Below are 20,672 nucleotides of genomic sequence, written 5' to 3' on the forward strand. Positions count from 1 at the left end.
AAAATAACTATATAAACATTCTAAGTCACTTTACTGCTCAGGGTCTAGATGACTGAGGTCATATCTTTTGAGTTCTCACATTCTAGGATTCTAATTTAATACCTTACCTCAAAATAAAAATTACTAAGCAGTAGTGCTTTCCCACCATAAGATGATACATTTCCAGTCTAATAAAAAAGCCAGTCATAGCATCTGTACTAATAATTCATCCCATACAGCTGTAGAATTCAGAAGATAAAGTTTTTTAGAGTAAACATAAATAAATGTCAATATCACAAGACAGTTCCATACAATTAGTTGGTGTTCCTTAGGAACTTTTTTAACAGTGAAAAAACACATGAATTGGTAATCTCTTATGAAAATATTAACACTTTTAAAATTCAAAGTCTCCTTTCAGGTTTCAAAAAGGTTATAGAATACGCTTCATCATGCTTAAAACTACCTACCACTAAAAGTGCTATCAGTTATGAGAAACCAGTAGTTCAGGTTCTAGTTCATTTTTCAAATTTAACCACATTTATTAAGTTACAGTACTGTGCATTTACTTATTTATTACAACAAACTCTCACAGAGGATAGAATTCTAAAAAAAGTGCAACTTGAATCAATGCCTTCAGTTACAGATGTTCTCCTATTAGCAGGCATACATTTAGCATATATGGGAACACTAAAAGTATCAAAGAAAGGGACACAGAAGGGGCTGACCCCTACCAAACCAGAGAGAAAACAGCTTTTCTTTGGAAAATGCCCCACCAAAGCCACTCCAACCCACCTCCAATTCACCTGTTCATCCTGTTCCAGAGAGCACATTGACAAAGATATGTGGAATATCATAGGATCATAGATAAGAGCTAGAAGGGAACCTCACAGGCAGTCCAACCATGTCATTATACAAATGAAGAAACAGAAGCCAAGGGATATCAGATATATTTGTACAAAGTTAGACAGGTATAAAGCATTAGGGGGGATTGTAAACCCAGGTCCTCTGACCCCAGAACCAGTGCTCTTTCCTCTGTACTATGCCAAAAGTCAACAAGGGGCATTACGATACTGGTTTCCCTCACAGACCAACAATTTGGGTTAACAAAAGCATTATGATATACAGAAAGAGCACTAGACCAAACTAGTCCTAGCTTTGGAGTCTTGGCTCTGTTGACTTGCTGTTAACTTCAGCTAGAGGGGTCACTTCTGAAAATGTGAAAACTGTACAAGATAACCTCCTTTTTTGCTTTAACAAATTATCTTTTAAGGCAAATACTCCCTTCACAACCAAGTGGTACTTGATACCTTGCTACAAATTTTGTCTAAAACCTAAATAAAAGCTATAGTAGAAATTTTCATATTCATAGGAGGAAAAAAGAGTTCATTTACATGAGGGGGAAAAACAGTATAAGCTAAATACAAATCAGAATGGTCGGGGGAGGGGGTACAAGGAAGAGAGAGGGAAGCACCAGAAATAGAAGACAAACTACCTTCCTACCCCCTAGATTTTGTCAAAGACCCTGTCATACTATTCCCTCCAAAATGTGGAGCATGGAAAGTTGTACGATATTATCAAGTGTATATAAATTGATTTGAGATCAGTAATTGGGATCCCATTGTATATTACCTAGCACTAAATATACATAAATATGTATGTGTATGTGTGTATACATACATACATACATATTATACATAAAAATTGTGCAATTAAAAAACACTAGGACAATGGTGTCAAACTCACATAGAAAATAGTTCTCTGCAAGTGGTATACAAGCTTAGGAAAACACAAATTAACATTATCTATTTTGTATTTTTAACATTTCTCAATTACATTTTAATCTGGTTCAGGCTGCACTCATTTAACATCTCTGCACTAGGGAAGCTTGCCATTTAAAAGAAACCTATTTCCTTTAGGTTTGGCAAAATAATTCATCATCCCTACCACTACCAAAAGTTGGGGGCACTTCTACAGACTCTAAAAAACTGCCACTGTATCTGGGAGGGGTGGCAGACATAACTGGTAAGTAAGAAACCCATCCCAAGGCAGCATTAGCAAAGGAAAAAGGACTAGGAAATCAGGAAACCTAAACTCTAGTGCCATCTGTCAATAAAGAGCTGTTGTGACCTTGGGCAAATTATTAGATTAAGGCCAGGAGTTACTATTTCCACACACAAAAAAGCCAATGAAAAGTGATAATCTATTAACCTCAACTCTATTTTAAAAGCTTATCAACTTCCTATTAATATAATTTTCCAAATTTAAGGCTGTTATTTAGCTCCCAAATGAACAATTTCTTGGCATTTTCACTTTTAATACATAGTGATGTTCAATAATTTTTAATCCTCAGATCAGGCTTTGCCTATTTCTTCTTTCACAGTGACCCCTCAACTGAGTTAAGAACCCAACTTCCAACCACTTTTCTCTTTACTCCAATTTTCTAAATTGTTATTTCCCCCCCCCCAAAAAAAATATCTTAAGTCATTTCATGGCATTTTCACTTTTACCACACTATGAAGTTCATTAAATCCTCAAGTTAAATCTTATCTTTTTCTCATCCCAAGAAAATAGCACCTTAAAAAATTCCATAGCTCTTTGGCCATTAAATATTCAAAAGTACACATTTTGAACCCGTAAATCTAGGCATAAAAATCAGCAACGACTTCAATGAATTCTATTAGCCTGGCAAAACTTAAGACTTTGGTTTCCTTTAGGAACTTCATGGGGCAGCTAGGTGGTGAAGTGGATAGAGCACCGGCCCTGCAGTCAGGAGGACCTGAGTTCAAATCCGGCCTCATACACTTAACACTTACTAGCTATGTGACCCTGGGCAAGTCACTTAACCCCAATTGCCTCACCAAAAAAAAAAAAAAAGGAAGTAACTTCATTTACTTTGTGGGTCACAACCCAATATGGGGTCACGTAACTGAATGTGGGAGTTGCAAAATAATTTGGCAACAGTAAAAGGTTACATATACCCCATTTTATATACCTATAAACCCAGGGGTCGCATAAAAATTTCTCAGGCTTAAAGGGGTCACAAATGGAAAAAGTTCAAGAAGCCCTGATTTATATTAGTGATCCAGGTATGATGGCCCAAAACAAAACTACAGACAAACCCCAGTGGTTTTATTTTTTTTTAATTATTTATTAGGATTATGATTTAAGGTGTATACTACTCAGTTGGGTAAACCACATTTAAGAATTTGACTGCAGGACTTTAAATTCAGCCAAATGAGTTTTCCATTAATTTTTTTTTATATCTTAGACATTATGATTTTAAAGTTTTTAATACCTTAGCCAAACTCAGGTCACTGCAGTAATAAGATGTACTAAACCCACTCATGCCAAGTTAGGTCTGCCTACATAGAAACAGAACTGATCAGCTGTGGAGGTTAAAGGACCAAAGGATCAAGCAAGGTTAAGAAGAGGTTCTGGTTTCCCAAACTAAACCATGTTTTAAGTTCAATGTACATTGTTCTTAAAAGACCAAAATGTCTTCTAAGAAATATTTTTCTAGAAACAAACAAAAAAAAAACACAAAATATCACACACAGGCAATCTTCCATGATTTGTTCTGAAACTGGCACAAGAAAGGCTTCAAAATCCTAAGTGCTGGACCTATTTTTCCTTTTAAGAAATTATTCCCCATTCTACTCATAGGGAACACATGCATCTTAAAGGTTTATCTTGTATAGGAGTGACAAATATAAGGACTGGGGCATGGAAGTAGGAAAAGGGAAAGGAAGTACTTTTAAGTAACAAGTAGCATTTGAGATTTAGTGAAATTGAAAAAAAGTAGCCAATATTAAAGTTTAAAAAAGTTTAATGGAGCCTGTCAGGCTTATAAATTGTGTTCTGGCAGACATTAAGACCTGCTTTCTCTTACCAAAGAAAATGGCACAAGTTTAGCAAAATTTGACAATTTAGTGTAAAGGGTACTAGGACTAAGGTTCAGAGCACCAACTTAAAACAAAAAAAATTGTTATTCAACTTGGAAAAGAGGAGCTAGAACAAAAGTACATAAGGGATGGAATTAAATCAATGTGTTCCACTACCTCAAGCTCCTTGAGGCATAGGAGCACCATCCACTCTTAGCATCACATCAATACACCCCAATTTCAGCATTCAATTAACAAGCAATAGAAAAACAAAGATGATTCTAGATCCATTTCTTGGTGAATTCTTATTAAGTGGAAGGCTGGGAAAAAAAGTGTTCAAAATACATAGGCATTTTCCGTTTCAGGTTAAATATGACAAAGCACTATAATTCCACCTTCAGCTGTATTCCTTACAAGAGGCTGTGAGAGAGAATGTGTGTGTGTGTGTGTACCATTATGTGCATGTGTGTTTGAGGGGGTGGGGGGAGACGGAGCGGATCCATACACAGGTCATTCTGCAAACATGGATGATTTTTTAAAAATCATGCCTAAATTTTTGTCCTAGAATGGATTTTAATTCCAAGCTCAAGTATGAAAAATAAGGTCAAAAAAAGAGTACAGAATTTCAATTCATTCCAACCTTTCAAAATTCCATTCACATCCTACCAGGCCAATGAGTATTAAGGTCAACTTTAGCCAAATTTCATTTAAGTCTTCACAAGACTATAAGTGGTTCAATAAACTGAAAACTTTAGCTAAGTGCTATAATTAATTATTGGTAAATCCCTACATTGATTTGCAATGGTCTTGAGATAAAAATAGGAAATAACTAATAATGGGCAAGGAAACACTCTTATCTTTGTCCTACATGATGTAGGAATGCCATTTAGTAAGTTACAGTGACTGGCAGGTTTACGTTAAGTTCTTCATCTAAAGAACACTATATTTGGTTCAAAGTATTAGAAGATGAAGAGAAAACATGCTTCAAAACATTATAGCTATAAGAGGTCTTACATTTGTCCAGAAGTCTATTTGAAATAACTTTTGTTTAGGTCTACCTAACAATTACAGAACCTGCATGAGATTCCATCTTTTTAAGAATGATATTCCAATTAGTTTCCCCTCCCACCCCCCTTTTTATTTAAACAGTGATCATATCTTGTTCATTAGCAGGCAAAATACATACCTTTACCCTCCTCCACCCAGCCCAAAGTTAACACCTGCCACAAACACGGGCATTCATGAGAAATGTAAAACTGGATATATAGTTGCATACGATACCTATCCCTTCACTAATACTGAACCCAAAAGGAAGCCTATTCTCAAATTTCACGACCTCTCTAAATTTAGGTCACTCAGAGTGTAGTCTGCAGTGCTTACACTTACCACAAGGACAGTACCGGCATGTAAATAAGTACATTATATCATTTCAAAACTGAAAATTTTAAAGTCTATGAGGTTAATTGGGGAAAAGTTTAATATTGCTACTTTTAGAGCACTAAAACACACAAAGTGAATCCAATAAAGATCCTTGTATTGATTCAATATTAAGTATTAATTGCATGACCATCATAGCACCTCTTTACATTATCACACAATCACCAGAATTATCAACTGCTTTTAAAACTAAAAGGGTACAGTCCAATATTTATAACTTGCACACTGTTACTATATAGAAACTAGGTGCATGGTACAGTGCTGCGAAAATGGAAGCCTGCAGATTTGACAAAGATGCCAAGTCATGTTTTAGACAATTTCAAATACTGTTGAAGCAAAATACTCAACACAGCAGGAAATAAAGGACAAAAAAGCATTCTATAACCAAATAAACATCTGATATTTCCTTTCCCTTTAAGAATACAAGTAAGGTCACTTTTAGCCTTGGAACGGATACATGTTTGCCTATGATGATCTTGCTAACTACTACACAATATCTGATGTCCTCTGCTAGGATTATAGTTTAAGAAAGCCATAGTTACAAGAGGCATCTACTGTAATACCTAAAACTTCCTTTATGGCAATCATTATTGAATTCACTTGTCTTAAAACAGTGAACAAGGGAAGATGGCCTCATGTTTCCTTTTCAATAGTATGTTGAGGATCAAGTGGCTTTCAAGCAGCATGGTGGGTTTGAAAATTTTGCAGTTTAGATCATTCTGTTGCGTTTATGAGTTGGTGAGTCTGTAATGACATCGCCACATTGGGCTGAGGTACGCTTTCTAGTTCCACCATTGTCCAAGTGGAGTGCCATTTCTTCTGATATGAAAGTGTTCAAATCCACATCATGGAGTCCATTTCTCCTTCGACTAGCATTCGATCCACTGCTTACATGAGTAGGAGAGCCTGGAGTACTTGAACGAACGCTTATACTAGCCATTGCGCCACTAAGACCTAAGAAGAGAAAAAAAAAGTTTTAAAGTTGCACAGTAATATTATAAAGCATAATACTTAAATTTTGCATTCTATCACACTACGAAGTGATGGTATTATTACTGCCTACTTTTTGGTTTTTGTAGAAGGGCCAACCATGGACAAAGAGTAAATAGCTACTAGCCTACAAAAAAACTTACTTCAGACCATGAATATGAATTATTACAAATTATACCATATGTAATTCTTTCAATATATATTCTCATTTTAACCAGGTCTGTGCTGACTGATTCCAAATCTTCACTTTCCCAGAATATTTTTAGACTTAACAGACTTCTAGGGCCCAACCCAACAACTGTTGGGGACTCCTAGAACTAAAAAGTACCCAACTAATCTATAGCTTTACTGGGTACCCTTGCCCACCCCCCAACCCTCAAGCAAACCCAGCCTGACTTTAACTAAAACTGTTTCTGGATTTTGGTTAAAAGTTCTAGAAAATTCGATAACAGGACCAAAGTCCTGCCATTATACTTCCAGGTATAAAAGGTCAAAAGATGTGATTATTGTATCTAAAGCCATGTAGGGAACACCATGTCTATTGGGCTCTCTCCACAAAGTCAGACCTCACTCCTGAGGAACCAACATAACTTTAAGCCTTCAAAATATGATTGGGTCAAACCTGTATCATATGCACATCAACATTCAAGCAAAAAAACTCCAAACTATAAATAAAAATGCATATTACTTTTAGGTGTGGTTTTTTTTTTTGGAGGGGGCAATGAGGGTTAAGTGACTTGCCCAGGGTCACACAGCTAGTAAGTATCAAGTGTCTGAGGCCAGATTTGAACTCAGGTCCTCCTGAATCCAGGGCCAGTGCTTTATCCACTGTGCCACCTAGCTGCCCCCATATTACTTTTTTAAAAAAAATTTATTCAAGCAAAAATTATAAAAGAAAATTATATCATATTTAAATCTTAAATTGTTTTAATCTGAAATTTCATAGTTAACTAAATTTGTTATACTACAACCCTATGCAATCAATATTTCTAAGACCAAAGAGTTCAGAAATAGAGCTTCACATATTTTTATATTCATAAAGTTTTTGTTGAAAATGCCACATTCAAATTCAGCATATTCATTAAGCACCTACTATGTACAAAGGTACTATTCTAGGTGCAAAGGATACAAAAATGAAATACAGCACAGCTCTTGAGAATTTTACAATCTAATTAGGGATGAGGAGTGGAGCTAAGAGAAGGAAGAGATCACTTTCAATTTTGAGGAAGGGTAAAGAAAAAGGTCAAGAAAGGTTTCCTGGGAAAGATGACATCTGAGCTAGACACTGAATAAAAATAATTTTAATGGATAATTTAATGAGAGTGGCATGAGGAAATAGGAAATGAATTCACTGAGGCAAATGGGCAAAATGAGGTCAGAGACCACCTACTGTTCTAGGTTAGCCAGAATATGTGTTAAGAGAAATAAGTAGAACAAAACTAAAAATGTATGTTGGAACCAGGTTATGGAGTACTTTGAATGCTCAGCTAAGGAAGTGGTATTGTATCTTATAAGCAAATGGAAGGCTTCTGAGTCAGACCTGTGTATTTCTGGCAGCCCATGAAGGATAGACTCTATAGAGAAGAGACTAAAGGCAGAAAGACTAAATTGGGCTAAGAACAACGAGTATAGAAAAATACAAAGTATACGGTGGGATATCTTGTTGATTCTACAGAACCTGGCAAATAATTGTAAGGGATGAGAGGAAAGGAGCCCAAAATACAGAGGTTCCGCATATGAGTGACTAGACAGAATGGTCATGCAATTAGGGAAGTTTTGAGGAAAAGTAGATTTGGAGTCTGAGGAAGATGGTGACAGTTTTAAACATGCTAAGTTTAAGGGTACCAATAAGATATCCTGGTAGAGCTGTTTAGCAGGCAGTGGGAAATGTAGGGCTGGAGCTCAGCATACTGTTTGGTTTTAGCTATTATGTAGATTTGGGAATTTATGGCAGAGATTATAATTAAAGCCAGAGGAATGAATATAGTAAGTTAGAATGGCTAAATAAGCACAGGTGGAAGTGAAAGAACTAGTAGAGGGTACAAAGTATTTCATGAACTGTCAGATACATTCTACAGTATTAGGTGGCTTAGTTTTGTCTGTTTTAAATTGTTAGATGGTAGGGTGTATGGAAGAGGGAGGATGAAAGAGCAAATCCAGACGTGAATGATGTAAAAACAAGAAAGCATCAATAAAACATTTTTCAACAGTTCTGGAAGAGAGGGAAACATTAAAGAAAAGGAGCAAATAATAGATAAAAGGTCTCAGGAGAGGAGGACAAAGGGCACAAAAAGGGTTAGCCTTGGCAAGGACAGCTACCTAATTCTTCTACAAAAGTAAAAGGGATAGGTTTTTGAAGATGGGTTGGGGTTTTTTGGTGGTTTTTGTGGGGCAATGAGGGTTAAGTGACTTGGCCAGGGTCACACAGCTACTAAGTATCAAGTATCGGTGTTAACAATCCAAAAATATTTGTGGGGGGGTGGGGTGTCCCTGAAAAGTAGAAAAGTGAAACTAGAACAGTGATGACTAACAGGGAAAACAGGGAAGGATCAACAGATTAATATAAAAAGGTTGAAAAGAAGTTCCTGTAAGAAGGAAACTTCAGAGACAAGGATCTTGATGCATAAGACCTTCAGATGATAGGTCAGAGCTATGTGACCAAAGTGAAGATGAAGTTCATGGGAGTGGCAAAGTATGGTCAGGATATGAAAAGAAATCAAAGTAAATGAATAACTGAAGTCACCAATCTGATAAAAGGAGTTGGAATGGAGATAAATTTTTTACAAATAGAAAAAGGCATCAATAATTAAGCGTTTAAAAAAGCAAATAAAAAGTATAAACCAGGGACAGATCAACAGATGGTAACAAGGATCAAGACAGAATAATAAAAGCATTGTGGCATGATCAGTAAAGAGTGAAGCTGTTAAATGAAGGTGACAGAGCAAGGATACAGAAAAGGCAGTCAGGCAAAAAAAGAGGACATGAATTCCTCATAGGTCCATAGATTCAGAGTTGGAAGAGTCCTAAAAGAACATCTAGTATATATAACCCCTTCTTTTTTCAGGTGAGGAAACTGAGGCTTTTAGAGGTTAAGTGGCTTGCCCATGATCACACAACTAATAAGTGTCATACTTGAACACAAGTATTCTTGACACTTAAGTTCAGCATGTTATCCACATCATTCATCTCTTGCTGGTCCTATTAAACAAGGGTCATTAGAAGACTGGCCAGCCCTGAAGAGAATCTTCAGGAAAAGAGACTACTTACTTACCTCTTGAAAATGGAGAAGGCTTTCGTTAAAACATTCAGCAATTTAATGTAAAATTAAACTGTGCAAAATAGATAAGACTTTTGAACTTAAAAAAAAAAAGCCAGGAAAACAAAAGAAAAGAAACCCAGTATGACAGATTTTAATAAAGGTATGTTGCTAACTATTACTACTACCTAATCCATTCTAAATGTTGCCTGATCTCCAAGGCCTTTTATATACTCTAGTACTCTCCTGATTCCCCATCTCCTTGTCTTATGTTTAACTTATTTTCCTTCCTAAAATAATTCTCCTTCCCAATTCCCCACCTAAAATCCTACCATCCTCTCTTCTCAAAATCCAGATGAAAGTCCAGCTCCCTCTATCCCAGATTTAACCTGTCCCCTTTCTCTGCAATCCTATCCAATTGTAAGTACCATATGGTTCAGAATATTTATATGATTACATAATATTATATATGTATTCTATATGCTATACATATATTATGCTTTATATGATATATATGATATATATAAAAATATGTTTCTTAACTGGTTTGAGGTTCTCCTGCTCTTTCTCCAACTACATGTTAAATTCCTCAAGGGTAAGAAACATGTCTCACATCTTATACTCCCCCACCCCCAGAGCCTAGGATAATAATGAACACATATACTTAATAACCAACTGAAATAACTTTCCTAACTTTTTGCACAAAATAAGTTACTCAATTTTGAGTAAATAATAAGCATTTCCATAGCACTTTGAGGTTTCCAAAACACTTTACAAATCTCTCACTTCGTTATGAATCTTATTTCATCCTCACAACCCTAGAAGGTAGGTGCTATAATTATGCCCATTTTCAAATGAAAAAAACTGATGCAAGACAGATACCATGACTTCCTTGGGGGCTTTGTCAATTGTTTTGTAAACTATATTCAGAAATAAACATGACCATCACATATCAGAATACACACTGTATTGGAATTCATAGTCCCTTTGGACTTATTAATCATAAATTAAACACCTCAGGCCCAGGCCCCAATGTCCCATCCCCCTTTGGGCAGTATTTGTACCTAGACACAACACCAATTGCCTTTAATTAGCTCTATATATAACAAAATGCTATATAACTGCTTTCCCTAAGCAAATTTGGCCACAGAACATTTTTATGTTTAAAATATATTGAAGAGGGGGCAGCTAGGTGGTACCGTGGATAAAGCACCGGCCCTGGATTCAGGAGTACCAGAGTTCAAATTCAGCCTCAGACACTTACTAGCTGTGTGACCCTGGGCAAGTCACTTAACCCTCACTGCCCAGCAAAAAAAAAAAAAAATTTATATATATATATGTGTGTGTGTGTGTGTGTATATATATATATGTGTGTGTGTATATATATATATAAATAAATATATATATATATATATAAAAAAAATCCATAATGCCAAGGATAGAGGTTTACAAACATGAAATAGCCTCAAAAATAAAAATGAGCCAATAGAAAAGAAATTTTGGGACACAGAAGAAATTAAGGGTACTGTCATACTGAAAAAAACTTCAGCCAAGCAAAACTTTTGGTGCCCACATATAATTTCATATTTAATAAAGGGAACATTAGCACTTTAAGTTTCCCATGTAAAAACTACATGTGCAGACAGTTTGGAAAATATCATTTTAATATTCCAGGGTATATATGTATGTAATATTCCAAAATTTCATCTGATTTTGATCACTTCACAGTTCCTTTATGTGACAAGCCACCGAAATCTATTAGCATCAGTACCTGGTTCAGTTTGAATATTACCATGGAGTACTTTCCATTGAGTACTTGTAGCAACGCAAAGTTCTTCCTATCATGACCACGTTGGTGGATAATTTCCTGTTATTTAGTATTATACTATTTCTTAAAATATAATTAAAATTTTAATTTTAATAGCACCTTCTAAGACTAACTTAACTTGTACAATTAACTACTTAATATCTGAAGTAATATCAAGATTTCTCAACTATATTGAATAAGAATTGGATAAACTATTTGGCTATACAGAAAACTAATCTGTTATTAAAGAAATGATTTGGGGACATTAAAAATACCCCACCCTCAACAAGGCATCATTTTACTCTAGTAAAGTAATCAAACTTCGAATCCTGCTTTCCAGTGAAGTTTACCTACCTCCTTCTACCATAAAGAGAACATAAATTTTCTTAAATGTCAACTAAAAAAATGGAAAGGTTTTAATGGCCCATGTTTTATTTTTAATACCATTGAGATAGCTTTAAATCTTAACCAAAGCCATGGAGATAATGAAACCAAATCAAACTCATACAAACTGAAATATTTGATAATTCAGAAGTAAAAATTAACCTTATTATAGATTTAAAAGATACTAGGCAGTACAACAGCTTATACAATATAGATTGGCAGTTTTGAAGTGCCAGTGTTCACTATGGAGCTAATTAGTGAAGGGGGTGGGAAAGAATGAGAAATAAAGTCTATCAGTTAACATAGCTTTGAAAACTAATTTTGATTTTTCGAAGACTAATTTCAGATGCTAACAATGAAACAATTTGGAGGTCCATTTAATAGACTCTAGATTAAAGAGAAATCAAGAGAAATTTTATTTGCAATCAACAGAACTTGTTTTCAAGCACAAACTCATGCTTCTGGTATTTCAAAGAATCACGTAAATATTTGCACTAGCAAGGATTCTTTTGAGAATCAGACTAATTACATTTAAACTTAAGAATGCACATTTTCTGTCCCTAAAATTTAAGTGACTATTTATTTAGTCAGTACTTAAAATTTAAGGTTGATAACTTGGCAATGTCAATGAAGTGAAATCCCACCACCAATTTTATTCTATTTGCCAAATCTAACTGATTTCAATGAGGCAGCCAGTAATTCTATAGTAATCTTGTAACACCTAGTAAGTATGGAACTATGCAAATTAGAGCCCACTAAGAAAAAATAAAAGCCATAATGAGAACACACAAAGCTTCACAAAGCCAATATTCATACCAGTCATTTTTGCTGCTCAACTCTTCTACCAGGTCTTAAGAGATCCCACCCCTCGGAAGCAACAATTTTAAATCCCCACAATTTGATCAAAAGTGATTAACATATATATACTATATAATATTTGACAATGAATAAAATGCCCTTCTAGTGCATATTTTCAATGACAATTTCTTGTTTTTCAAGTTTATACTACTTCAACAGGCATAAAATCATCCTAAACAAGGTATTTAATTTCTGAAATTATGTAAATAAAATTTCCAAAAAATATCTTACATGTGCCAGAAAAATTCATTTTAAAAATTATTTCCCACTCCATCAATCTACTCAGGTCCCATTTCTCCTCTCCTCCCCAATCTATTTTTCCCCACCTACACACCCTGGAAAATTTTATTTTTAATTCTAGATTCTGCTAAAGTGAAATACAAATACTGAAGATTCATACATGATCAGTCACAGCAAGCAAATTCAAATTACGGAAGTAGATCAAAATTCTTAAAATCCTTTTTTTTTTTTTAATTTCAACACTAAATCATTTCTTTTCTCAGAGGGTTGAGAGTTACAAGTGAATTATTATTTTTGTTACATGGGGCTAGAAGAGTTATGATCACCATGACTACTGATAGGGGCTGGATCTCTAATTATACTTGTACTGGGAAACTCCCCAAAAAGGAAATTCTCTCTACAAATGCAGGTCAGCACCTTCTTAGCAACTTACAGTCAGAGGTGTTTTTAAGTTGGGGTCCATGTAGATTTCATAGGGTCCATGAACTTCCATGAATTTGGATGGGGAAAAAAAATTACATCTTTATTTTCAACAAACTAACTGAAATTTAACATTTCCTTCCATTATAAATTTAAACAACAAACCGTAATAGTATTAGAACTGTGACTTTTAAAACCAATAAAAATCAGAAATTCATATTATATTACCTACATTATGTCAACTGGATTTCCAACATGACATGCACATTGACTTGTCAAAGGTTCACAAAGTTTAATGTGCTTATTTAAGCTAAACAAAAGCATCTTTTTCACACTGGCATCTTGAAAATATAAAATTTAACTTTAACTTGCCTATATTTTTAAGTGTACTGTCTTATTTAACAATTTTTAAAAACATACAAATTTTTAATGTCTGATTATTCTATTTGAAACCATTTTCCTTTAAAATCCTATGGGCTTTTTTATTCATTTAAAAATATTATTCTGAGAAAGGTTTCAAAGGCTGCAGACTACCCAAAGAGTACATAACAGAAAAAGGTTAAGAACCACTCTCTTAAGAAGAGTTGCATGGAACACAGAGAATCTAAGCGATTTGCCTGCCTCTAAGGCTTGTTCTATCTATCTATCCTAAAATGCTGCCTCTCCTGTCTAATGACCATAAGACCTCAAAAACGTTGTCAGCCTCAATTTGGGAGAACAGAGAAGAAAAAAGACACTGTTTTTCTCCTGAGTACCACATTCTAACTGCATTTTGGGAAAGGCAAAAAGTTTGAAGGTATCCAAAGAAAGTGAATCAGAATAACAAAATGCGATGGGATCATACTATAAGGAATTGTTGGAAGATGACAGATTTCATTGGAACCATCATAATAAGTCCACAAGTATCTGAAGGGTTGTCAGGTGGAAGAGGGATTATAGTTTTGTCTATTTAGTCCTAAAAGGCAGAACAAGGAACAAAGAAAATCAGACGTAGGCTTGAATGAAGGAAAAACTTTAAGAATTAAAGCTTATTCAAAAGTGAAAAGCGATAATGAGGGAGCGAGTGGATCCCCCTATCACTGGAGGTTTTCAAGCAGAAGCCAGATGACTACTTATTGTTCTGTTGTACAAGCTGAACTAGGTAACCTCAGAACTCCCAAATCTGATAGTTTGTGAGTATAGACTGGTTATTAAACTAAACTAAACAGAGTACATTACAGTTCTAACTACACGACTACTTATAAGCAATTTTATCCCCATTTTTACCTTTTCAATAACAGAAAAAAAAGCTGAAAGACTTTATCGCTTTAAATATAAACAATTATTAACTCCTAGGACAGGAACTCAAGAAGAAAAGGAAAATTTAAACTTTTCATCTTTTAATGCACCTTGATGGCTTTAATGGTGATTGCACCCTAAAGGCTGCTTTTTAAAAGACAATTTTAGAAATCTGAGTTTTCAGAAAAGCCTTTATAAAAGAAAAAAATTTTCTTTTCTAAATTTTTTTAAATGATACAAATTTAAGCAATCAAAGTTGTCTTGATACATTAATTTCTTATAATTTAAATTCCATAGTTCATTAACACTAGTGTTCCAAAATTATTTACACTTGGACAAATTATTTCAAAAGTATGCAGACAACTACAGTTTTTTTCAATAGAGAAGAAAAGTATACAGAACTTTGGAAAATATATAGTTAAAAAGTATCCATCCATAGGTCAATTACAGTTAGTTTTGCTACACATGAACTTTCCTTAGCAACAGTAGTAAAACAAACCTTAGGGAAAAAAATTTATTAGCTTTACAGACTTAATACATACTTAACTATGTGAACTTCTTGTTTTTCTACTCTTTTTAAATGTCAGGGGTGAAGGAATAACAAGAAGAAAAACAAAGGAGTGAGAAGAAAGTGAACCGAACACAAATACAAAATTGATACTTAAATATGTAATAGTAACTGCCCAAGTTTCACTGAGCTGTTAAAAAATAGAGCTGAAGGGGCAGCTGGGTGGCACAGTGGATAGAGCACCAGCCCTAGATTCAGGAGGACCTGAGTTCAAATCCGGCCTCAGACACTTAACACTTACTAGCTGTGTGACCCTGGGCAAGGCACTTAACCTCAACTGCCCCACTAAAAAAAAAAATAAAAAAATAAATCAGAATATCACCAGGACCTGTCCTAGGGTATCAAAAAGATCAACTTTTCATAGGATTAGACAGGAAGTCGGGACCCATCTTATCAAGTTAGGATTCTTGTTTAAAACGGTATTAAAACTATCAAGAGGGGGCAGCTAGGTGATGCAGTAGATAAAGCACCAGCCCTGGATTTGGGAGGACCTGAGTTCAAAATCGACCTCAGACACTTAACACTTACTGGCTGTGTGACCCTGGGCAAGTCACTTAACCCCAATTGCCTCACCAAAAATAAATAAAAATAAAACTATCAAGAAATTCTGTATTCTCCTACTCAATTTATCCTGATGCCAAGAATTTTTAAAAGTAGTTTACTAGTGTATCAAGTAGTCCCACCATTTTACAGAGAGAGGAAGTGAAGCAAGAATTTAAGGAAGTTTTCGGAAAGCATAAGGCAAGAGATTAGTAGAATTAAGGCCACAGAGAACATATTCCTCATATGAATTATTACCCAACTATGTAACTGGTAAAATGTGTCAAATGTGCACTGCCTAAATGGTGTCGTCTATTATTCTTCCATGAAGATACCTAAAACTCTAAGCTATAATAAAAGAATGCCAAGCAGGATCAGAGAATCAGTTTTACATCATCAAATTCAAACCACTCCCTTTGTAGAAGAGGCTAAAATCTAATGTTAAGTGACATGCTTCAAGACATATATGTAGGGGGCAGCTAGGTGGCACAGTAGATAGAGCACTGGCCCCACATTCAGGCGGACCTGAGTTCAAATCTGACCCCAGACACTTGACACTTACTGGCTGTGTGACCCTGGGTAAATCACTTAACCCCAACTGCCTCACCAAAAAAAAAAAAAAAAAAAAAAAAGGCATATGTAGTAAAATGCAAGAATTCAGATTTGAAATCAAGTACTTTTATTCCAAATTCAGCATTCTTTCCATTGCACCATGCTATCTGCCCAATCATTCTTCCAGAACTTTATCATCCAAAAATTATTTATGCAAAGAATTACTACAGAACATTAAAGCTAGACAACTCATTTCAAAACAAAATTCTAGAACCCTGACTTTAAAAAAAGACCTTTTTAAAAAAATCCACAAATAAGAACTTTACTAAAGGGCTCTGTTACTTCTTTGGCTCTCAAAAAGACAAACAAAAACAGTTATGTGGTTGAAATTCTGTATACTGTATTAAGAACCATTATGGTTATTCTTACAAGAGAATTTAAGATATGAAGTATTTACAACTGCATTTTTTATATAAAATCAAGTAACTTAAACCGGGGGGGGGGGGGGGTGCGGGGGAGACACAGGACAAACTAAATTTGTCATGATGGCTGTTTCCACATTTCATTAAATCGTAGTTCTACCTGGGAATAGAATGAATAATCGTTAAAAAATAAACAATACAATAGTGATGCCTACTAAGATTACAAATCACATTCTCATTTAAAAATCTGAGTTATTATTTCAAAGTTATGAGATATCAAACTCCTCCTGGAATTTGTTGTGTCTAGGTCAAAAACCTACTAACCACTAAATCCAATACACGGAAACCAGTAACCAGTAAGCTTTAACATAAAATTAAGTCTGTTACTCCCACATTCTACTCATATGAATCAATTATTTGCTGGTCTGTTTATTACAAAGACTTGTCTTTTCAGGAAGCTATTGATGCAATTTATCAAACTGTATCCGTAGCTTGCTGGTGATAACAGTAATAACTTAGCAAGAAATTTACTACTATTTTGCCAAAATGAAACCAAACCAGCATTTAGTTTCTTAACCAGAATTAGGCCAAGAAAGGGCAAATATATTTCAGTTTCCTGAAGTAAATGGAATCATGGGAGGATTTAACCAAAAGAATAATTTCTCCTGTGGGTCCCAAATGTTCTTGGTCCACAAACTTTGCAAACTTTTTTTCCCACTCCTCAACCCTAAAGATCCCATATATTCAAACGTACCATTTAAAGGTATTTCCTTTAACAGAATACCACTTTTGAAGAGACCATGGTCAGGGTTTTTTGTTGTTGTTAAATAAATTCTTAAGCCATGTAAGAAAAAGGTATTCTGTTTTTATTAGCTCTGTATTCACAACCAACCTCCCCAAACAATTTAGTTCAGTCTTTACTTAATCTAGCACAAGTTAATACTGCTTTCTCAACACTATGGACAGTATGACACAACTTTTATCCACCTTACTCTGGAGAAATTCCAAGAAGTTACAGGACAGACCTAAAACAGTCTCAAATAAATCACTTGGCTCTGGTGGTGAAAAAAGCTCATACTTTCTCCTATGTTCAAAATGTGCCTTGAAAGTGTACCTATTTTGCTTTGTCTCTTCAGTTGTTATCCCCAATACAATTCTTCCCTTCTCTATACTCAATCCAACCCTTTTTGCCTATCCCAGCCAAACTAGGTTTTATTTCTGTTTCCCAAGGTGACAACTAGCTAATGTGATAAACTTACTATATGTGCTAACAGAAATGTGCTAACAGAAAGACTAGTCCAAAGGGCAAAAAAGAGTGGGTTAAAGCTGCGAAGACACAGATTTGGGCTTGGTATAAGGAAACAAGTAGAACTACCCAAAAGTAGAATGAACTGTATCTGAAAGTAGCTGGTTCCCACTAGGTAGGTCTTCAGATGACGACTGTCCCATTGTGGAGAATATACATCAGAAGTTAGCAAACTACAGGTAACCACCACAAGCTAACAGTGAATTTTTTTTTTTTTACATTTTTAAGGTTTTATTGTATTTAAAAATGTAAAAACCATTCTTAGCTCCCTGGCCATACAAAACAGCAGCAGCTACAAGTGGCAGGCTGGATTTGGCCAATGGGCCTCCTGTATACTCCTTAATTGAACTATATGGTCAAATTCTATAAGCTCCCTAGAAAATCCCCTTTTGGTTCCCTGGACATTAAAGTATGTTATCATAAGGGCCTTCTAGTGAAAAATTATTCATTGGTCTATTAATCTCTATAAAAATAGAGACACCAACTAGAAATAGATACAAACAAGAGAGCTCTTCAAAGTTCTAAGTAGAACTATTCAAAGCGTCTTTTCTCCATTAATAGGTAGCAACCCCTTTCAAGGAGCACTTTGTTTTCAATATCAAGTTGAAGTTCAAGCATCTAAAACAAAAGAAGGCAAGGATCTTCTTAAAAGATTTAAAGATATAGCTGGTATATTTGGCCAAGATCCTTTCTGAGTGAAACTCAGGTGACCAGTGGTTTCCCTTCTCCCTGAAGCTTAGGTTTTAACAGATCCAGCCAGGAGCTATCAAAACAGATTCCTATCATTAACCCACGTTTGGTGCTTTGAGGGCTTCAAGTTACTGGGATAATAAAACATGAATGGGGACCAACCAGAACAAAACATCACTTCTTTAATGTTTATTAAGACTGCAGAGTATTCATTGTGATTTGTTTAGTAATTTTAAATTTAAAATGTAGTTTAAAATAAAGTTTGGACTTGTCTGGAAAAAAACAAAAGATTATGCAGAAAATATTAGGTGACATGGAGACAGTATCTGGAATGTGTTCCCTTTGCTAAGAAGTATAATATGCTAAATCAGGCAGGCTGAAAATAAGCAGCAGGCTTGAACTGGATTTAAAACAGAAGAAGCACGGTATAGCAGAAGTACTGAACTAGGAATCAAAAGATTTAAGGTAGAAGTCATTTAACCACTGAGCCTCAGTTCCTCACTCACTAGCAAGGATGACAACATACATACTGGGTACTGGGGAGGGGTTGAGAGGAAAGCACTTGCAAACAACAAAGTGTTATTTAAACTTAGCTAATTCCTGTGTATATGTACAAATCAACCATCCTATAAAGGAGCCTATCAGGTTCTCTGTGAATATGGAGCTTTCCTAAATGTTTAAAATGCAAACATGACTAGACAGAGTCATTACCTTAAATCTTATCAGTTAGTACTTTAACTAAGAACATAGTGGGATTAGTTGATAGCCAGCTGAGAGGAAGAACAGCACAAAAGAGGCTGGGGAAAGACAGATTTATATAAACGTTACTCCACAACATGGCAAAGAAGTGAACTCTGATCTAAGGTTTCATGCCAGCACAGTGGCATGCTATGGCAGGTTAAAACAAGCTGCAAAGGACTAAAGTATAGCCTAAAAAACCGTGCCTACTATTAAAAGACCAGCCCAATCAAGGACAGAGAGAATCATGATCATAAAAGGTAGGTCACTAGGGGCTGAAGCTAGAGACTTATGATAACTACTTCCCCTCTAAACTCCTCCCCCAAAAATAGATTCTTCATCCAGGCACAGTCCCCTTCCCACTTTCACAGTGAAGGGGACAGAGTAGTAAAAAGTTGGGAGAGCAAGCTAAGGACCAATCAACTGTCATAAAACTAAAGAGACTGTAATTTTCATTATAAATGTAACCAGAAGAAAAAACTTACTGATTCCCATATTCCTATATTTACTTTTCTGAAGAGAATTGTCAAGACTTGATAATGTACACAAAAGTAACAAAAACATTTCAAGTATTTATAAATTATAAACAAAAAAAGCTGTCTGAAAATAATTATAACATGTACCAAATTCCACTGGAAGGAATGAAGAGGTAGATTAATTTTGTGAAAAATTTAACAAGATCCTTCAAATTAAGTCAACATTTTGATACTTGGGGACAACTTCAATTCCAAAGCTGCTAGGCAGTGAAAATTATTGGAAAATAAAATTCAGCAGAAAGAAAGGAGTCTAAAGCCTATTTCGAAGTCTATCACTTATTCATTATGAATACTTCAAAAAGAGCCCAAAAGCAATGGACATAAAAAATTTACTGTTAAGATCTTCATCAAATTAATCATTTGAGAATCAGTTTCTGCATGCACCCAGTTCAACCACTTATTACAAGTTAAAATAATTATTAAGTTCAGAAAAAAAAATATAAAGATGAAAAAATACCAGGTACAACTATAGCAATTCTAGAGCAAAGTGTTAAAATTAATTAATTCTGATAAACTGGAAATGGACAAAGACATTGACTATCACCATTTTGAAAGAATGTTATGGTTGCCACAACAAGAGGTCAGAAACAGCTTTAACCAAAACAAACTCCATGCAAAGAGACTTGGTTGTCAAAGGCAGAAGTTTAGAGCAATGGTTCCTGACCTAGAGTTCATGAATTAAAAAAAAATATTGAGGACTGCATTTCAATATAATTGGTTTCCTTTGTAATCCTAGGTATTTGATTTTATTCACTTAAAAATTACTCTGAAAAAGTGTCCTTAAGCTTCA

General features: G+C 35.0%; 1 protein-coding gene across 1 annotated transcript in view; it reads right to left on the reverse strand.

Annotated features, from left to right (window-relative positions):
- Nucleotides 1-221: 221 nt before the first annotated feature.
- Nucleotides 222-20,672, reverse strand: part of C1H16orf72 (chromosome 1 C16orf72 homolog) — a 45,689-nt gene continuing 25,238 nt past the window's right edge. The window contains exon 4 of the mRNA XM_043975009.1: nucleotides 222-6,251. Coding sequence (XP_043830944.1) covers nucleotides 6,007-6,251 — 245 coding nt within the window. The 3' untranslated portion in view covers nucleotides 222-6,006. The remainder of the gene's footprint in view (nucleotides 6,252-20,672) is intronic.

The sequence above is a fragment of the Dromiciops gliroides genome, chromosome 1, assembly GCF_019393635.1.
Source record: "Dromiciops gliroides isolate mDroGli1 chromosome 1, mDroGli1.pri, whole genome shotgun sequence".
NCBI classification, from domain to species: Eukaryota; Metazoa; Chordata; class Mammalia; order Microbiotheria; family Microbiotheriidae; genus Dromiciops; species Dromiciops gliroides.